Source organism: Taurulus bubalis, assembly GCF_910589615.1.
Source record: "Taurulus bubalis genome assembly, chromosome: 9".
Taxonomy (NCBI): domain Eukaryota; kingdom Metazoa; phylum Chordata; class Actinopteri; order Perciformes; family Cottidae; genus Taurulus; species Taurulus bubalis.
Window position 1 is genome coordinate 17,752,657 of NC_136597.1, and position 6,320 is coordinate 17,758,976.

Consider the following 6,320-nt stretch of genomic DNA (forward strand, 5'->3'; position numbering starts at 1 on the left):
ATGGCGGCCACTGACCATTCCCGGTCCGAAGCTGCCAAACAGCGACGGCAGGATCAGCTGCAGCGATGGCTGGGCTCGGAGACGGATCAGACGCTATCGGAGACCCGGGGTACCTTGAGCGGTTCCGTGACGCGGCGGGCGAAGGTCCGGTTCGCCCAAGGAGCCGTGTTTATGGCCGCCTGCTCCGCCGGAGACCGGGAGGAGGTGGCAGCTCTACTCCGGCAGGGAGCTGACATCAACCACGCCAACATAGACGGACTGACAGCGCTTCATCAGGTAGGACCGTTAAAGTTACTCTTTGGCAGTTAACCGTTGATTTAGCGGTTACGTGTCGAGGACTTAACGGCTGCTAGCTGCCGCTCAGCTGGCGGCAACAGTTCAAGGGTTATCCGTTAATTATCCTCGCAGCGAAGAAGCATTACGTTAACTGAACTTATCTCACCGTGGAGTTAACTTGAAAAAAAAACATTGCCAATTATTCCCGTTTCTTTTAACATGGCAGTAACTGTTCACGTTGGCTGAAACGGAACTCATCACTTTGTCGACGCTCACGTTAGGTTTGTTTCGAGGGTCCCAGCAGCGTTTCCTGGCCTGTGTGTTAGTTTATCAGCCCGTTGGTCGGCTGGGCCATCTGCACTGTTGAGTAAGTCACAGGCGTCTTTCTGTGGCATTCAATGTAGAGATATGCAATATAGAAATGTTCAATATAGAGATATTCAATATATGGGGATAGCAATAAGCAGCAACCAGTAAAAACCGGCCTCTTAAATTCGAGCCTGGGGGGTCATTTTCAGACCTTATAGGCACCGACTGGCAGGCTTGTGACCCACAGTCCCTGGTGGTAGAATAAAAGGCATTTCCATCATCTGATCAACAGGCCTTTTAGTGTTTTTCCTCAGTGAATAAGCCAAATGGAAGCCTGTGGACTACCACTATTAACAGGGCATATGTGGCAGAATCAAAGAGGAGGATTTAACCTTCAGTTTCGTTGCTTTTGCATGTCCCACATTGGTTGCACTTCTTCTCAGTCTTCTTAATGCAGCTCAGTCTTCAGGTCCCTCCCTCCCCTCGACTGCAGTAATAACACATAGGAACAGGCTGGACAACATCACTGTCACACAAGCCCTGGTTGATGCAGTATTTCCTCTGCTTTTATGATGCCGCGTGTCAAGAACACACTGCTTGTCTCTTCATTGAACTCACAGTCACATGGGTTTATTTTTTTAACTTTGATATCCAAGCAAGCATGTTAACATAAAATATGTGCTTCTAATTTTCCTGCCCACTGGAGCTGAGTTGCGGTTCAGCTGTGTGTTGGCAGTGACGTCATGCTCGGAGATGATTGGTGCGTTTCTCTAAAGCCAATTGTGTCCGTTTGATGAAGTTACTTTCCCATAACCGGCATAGATGACGAAGTGAGCGTGTTCCCCTGTATGGAGGGGGAGCGTGCCCTCCTTTGGTCGATCCACATGTTGGGCTGTCACCCAGTGTGGTCCCTCTCCTGCCCTCCATCCCGTTCTCCCCTGTTGCTCGTCGGTTGCCTGGCGACCAGAATTAAATATAGGCCCACACTCTCCAAACTTTCCATCCTCTCCATCCAAAGCCTTTCTGTCTTCTTCGCTATGCTTTTTTTCTATTCTTTGCCCCCCCCCCTCCTCCTTCTCCTCCTCCTCCTCCTCCTCCTCTTCTCTCTGCCTTCCTTTTCTCCTCCCCTTTGCCAATTCCCCATGGTGGGGACTTTAGGGATTTCGGATGAAGAAATGGAAAACATTCCTCAAACCGCACAAACTGCTGTTGTCAAAGGCAATTTCCACAATGAGTCACTTGATGACCCAGTGAAGGAGTCTGCTGGGAGGCTGTGTGTGCACCCTCGCAGCGCAGAGGGTGAAGTGCCCTCTGTTCATTCATCCAGCTCGCAGCACCCACTTGTTCAGAGGGATCCCCCCTCCTGCTGCCAGGGAATGCTGCTTTTGACTTGCGAGGTTCTGGCTCTGCTTTGCACTACGAGCCTCATCTTGGGCTCTTAAAACAGCCACGTTTCTTTTCCAACTTACTGCCTGACTAATTATCTTACATTATGAAGGAGGGTGGAGACTTGTCGCAGCTTTGTGATTAGTTGATTGGCCCAAAAGCAAAGCCTCTTAGGTGGCTTAAGCGGGTCCTGTGTGATTACCGACACTTGCTGCTGTGACGTCCTGCAGAGTAAACTGATGATAATCAATGTCTTGAAACGCCGCTGCATTAGGAATCGCAGTCCTGTTCCGAGCAGATGTTGTCTCATCAGCTGTTAGTGATACAATCAGACAAAGAAACATGGTCCTCCTTTAGTATCACAGTGAAGAACTATGGATATCATCAATTTGTTTCACCAGTAAAAGTAATGGTACGGTCTGTCCCCCCCCCCACCCCTTTTCTGCTATTACAGATTAATCGTAGTCACGAATGTGTTGGTTATTGAAACTAAATTCAGGCTGATTTCTTTCTGTTTTACCTGGTGGCTAAGTTTTTTTTATCCATGTTGGCGTCTTAACTCCAGGGCCGGACGATCTATGCACTACTGGCTGTTTTTATATCATTTCCATTAAATATCTTTGGATTGTGACTGTTATTCAGACAAAATAAGCAATATGACTCCATTTACCTTGGGCTCTGGGAAATTTGTATAGGCATTCACGTTATTTTTTTGCAGTACTCTGTAATATTTTGTGGTAGTCTATTTCTTATATGGGCCGGAGGCTCAACATTCTTTCAATTTAAGCTGATCTTTATCTGTTTAGAGCTAGTTACCAAAGTACACTGCAAACAGTATCCCTTTTAAAGCCATTTTTATCAATCATTAATGAATTTACCTTATCTTTTTAAGAATTGAAAAAAAAACTACCGCTGTTGATAAGTTATTGCAATCTTTTTTTTAGTACAAATAAACCTACTTTAATACTAGTGCAGACATCTGCCTCATTTCAGTTTTAATTCTTATTTCTAGGAAATTCTTGTTTGTTACATGTTTGTTATATTAAAAGGCCCAAATAATCTTACCCCAACGGCAAGTTATATGATTTATTTTTTTAAAGAATGATTTGATAACCAGAGCTTTTTTGCAGTCTTGAAACCTGTTTGCCTAAAAAGGGGGTATACGCAGATCCTACCCTACCCTTTGAAGTTTTTTTTCTCTCATAAATTTGAGCTGAAATTAAAGCAACATATCATAACATAATCCCATGAGCTTCTCATGGGATTCATCTCGGGATCAGTCACAATGAATCTCAACTCGACTTTGCTTCAGGAAAAGCAACTAAATAGCTTTGCTGTTTCACACGCGCCACAAAATGATTTTTTTAGAAAGTACTTGAGGGCTTTTAGCAGCCCACTTTATAGTCATTACAAGTATACAGTAGTCATTCTTTTAGCCCCAGTGCTTTAGATAAACATATTAGATTTTGGAGGCTTCTGCAGTTTTTACTTTCACAACAAACCAAAATGAAGTGGGTCTAACCTATGACTGGCTTGTGCAGTCTGGTTTCCGTTTTGTTTTTTTCAATGTGCGCAGTGGGGATTCTCATAATAGACGGCTAACAATAAACACTTGATAGCAATCCATCATGTGGTTGTGTGTCCTCTGGCAGGCCTGCATTGATGAAAATGCTGAGATGGTGCAGTTTCTGGTGGAGAGCGGGAGTGATGTGAACAGAGGGGACAACGAGGGCTGGACTCCTCTGCACGCTGCAGCTTCCTGCGGCTTTATCCAGATCACTAAGTGAGTGTTGACCGTCAGCACACTGACACATCACCGCTATTTAACTTGAAGTGCCTCGCTGAAGTATTCACCCCACCTCCCCCCGCGCCCCCTTGGTGTTTTCCTATTTCATTGCATTACAACCTGATGTTTATGTAATGAACCTACACCAAATTGTAAAAAAAAATAGTTTTCATAAATTGAAAAAAATTATTGAGTCCCTAAATAAGCTGTGGTGCGACCAATCACCTTCAAAAGTCAGATCATTTGTTAAATACAGTTCCCCTGTGTGCAATCTGTCACATGATCTCAGTATTTAGACCTGTTCTTAAAGAGCCCAGAGTCTGCAACACGACCAAGCAAGTAGCACCATGAAGACCAAGGTTCTCTCCATACAGGTCAAAGGTCTAGAAAAGGTTGAGTTATAAACCTAATATCCAACATGTAAACATCCCACGGAGCACCACTAAATCATTATTACAAAATTAAAGAACATTTTGCACCTCAATAAACCTGCGAAGAGAGGGCTGCCCTCCAACACTCACACATCAGGCAAGGAGGACACACGATAACCCCGAAGGACCTGGAAAGCTCCACAGCAGACATTGAAGTATCTGTCCAAAGGAACACTTCAGGTCCTTTTTTTATAACCCAACTCTGAGTGGTTCTGTTGTCCAGAACTTTGTCCCTTATCTGTTTGGAGAGCTCTGTGGCCTTCATGGTGTTGCAGACTCTGGGGTCTCAGAACAAGTGTGGGTATGTTATAAGGTGACTTATATGGGACACACTGGTGGACTTTATTTGTGACCTCTGAAGGTAATTGGTAGAACCAGATCTTATTATGCACATGCCACTTAAAAAAAAAAATCTTATTATTTCACTTAACCAACGTTGACTATTTTGTGTTGCCGCATTACATAAAATTAAAATCAATTTAAAGTCCAGGTTGTAATGCAACCAAAATAGCAAAAACACCAAGGGGATGAATACTTTTTCAGTCAGTGTTAAAATGCTATGGTTGTGTATAATGTGTATAATATGTATAATATTGCAGGACATTTAATTAATAATACGGATGTTGGTTGTTTATACAGCTTAGAAATATAATATGTATCATAATATTTATAGTTTAACCGTTTCATTCTCAACTCCATACTGTATGCCGGCTGTGTTTTTAGTTTTTATATCATTCTTATATTATTTAAAGGTACCTGATAGAACACGGCGCTCATGTTGGGGCTGTGAACAGTGAAGGAGAGCTTCCTCTGGACGTGGCCACCGAAGACGCTATGGAGAGGCTTCTCAAAGGTGAAATCAAAAAACAAGGTGAGGAATCGCTCCATACCGACATTTACACTTCCACTCCAACAAGCTGCTGCATCTTGTTTGTCCTGTTGAGACACGGCTGCTCATTTGATCTTTATTACAATCTCAAGTACAATATATGACATTGTTATGTTATCAGAAATCTCATTTCTGTTAAGCAAAATATTTGGCACACATTTGCTGGTTCATGCTTCTCAAATGAGAGGAGTGAACACGGTCAGAAATAACTCACTATAGTTTGTTGTATTGTTGCCAGTAATAACAGTCTTCATTTCGGAAGCAACATTTTCATCATGGTTAATAATTATGCCAAATGAACTCTGCCAAATGAGTCGTTTCACAGATGAGTAGAGGCTTTCACAGTCTGTCTTTACATGAAGGTGATTTTAGGTTCTTTACTGTATATTCCATGTGGTTTGAACTAACTTTGGCATTGTTAAGCTAATTTCTCTAAAAGTGGAATACATTATGAACTCATCCAGAACTCTGGCTTCTTGGAATGAAAACCACTCTTAACTCTTATCCATAAATGCCCAAAATCTGCTTTGCTTGTTTATCCTGTTTTTACAAATGGTGACGGAGTCACTGTGTCCCACATAGTACATGATTGTAATGAGGGTCCAGGCTTATATCTTTATCACTGTTGACTACACACATTGCAGAGATCCAGCATGCAGATGAAATTACAGCTGATAAATGAATATGACATTTTATATTTAGTCTTTTGTCTGTGGCTCATACTTATGTGTTATAAATATACTCACTAGTAATTTTACTGTTTTCAAATGTATACAATCTGATTTGTGTGCGAGTGTGTCTGCGTTTTTAATTGCCACTGTTTCACATGTGTATCACAGCTATCGATGTGGACAAGGCCCGAAAGGAGGAGGAGAGGGTCATGCTCCAGGACGCCATGGCGGTGCTGGCAGGAGGGGGCACCCTCACACCTCACCCAAACACCAAGGCAACCGCTCTGCACGTTGCTGCTGCCAAAGGCTACATCGAAGTCCTGAAGTGAGGATCGGTCCACACACGAGGGCACTGGCAGCCGATTTGGTATCGCACCAAATCAAACGGCTTTTATTCAGAGCCTCTCCTCCTGGATATTCCTCATCCTCGCCCCCTCTTTCCTCCCCTCTTCAGGGTGGTGTTGCAGTGTAGCGTGGACGTGGACAGCAGGGACACCGACGGGTGGACGCCTCTGCATGCAGGAGCTCACTGGGGGCAGGAGGAGGTGTGCTCCCTGCTGGCTGACAACATG

At 43.7% G+C, this 6,320-nt stretch overlaps 1 protein-coding gene across 1 annotated transcript in view; it reads left to right on the forward strand.

Annotated features, from left to right (window-relative positions):
• Positions 1 to 6,320, forward strand: part of LOC306740934 (protein phosphatase 1 regulatory subunit 12A) — a gene marked incomplete at its 5' end in the record, with an annotated part of 18,621 nt that continues 12,301 nt past the window's right edge. Inside the window, 5 exons of the mRNA XM_079223181.1 lie at positions 1 to 276; positions 3,624 to 3,754; positions 4,941 to 5,059; positions 5,917 to 6,073; positions 6,203 to 6,320. The exon at positions 6,203 to 6,320 is cut by the window's right edge and continues 27 nt beyond it. Of these exons, the coding sequence (XP_079079307.1) occupies positions 1 to 276; positions 3,624 to 3,754; positions 4,941 to 5,059; positions 5,917 to 6,073; positions 6,203 to 6,320 (801 nt within the window). The remainder of the gene's footprint in view (positions 277 to 3,623; positions 3,755 to 4,940; positions 5,060 to 5,916; positions 6,074 to 6,202) is intronic.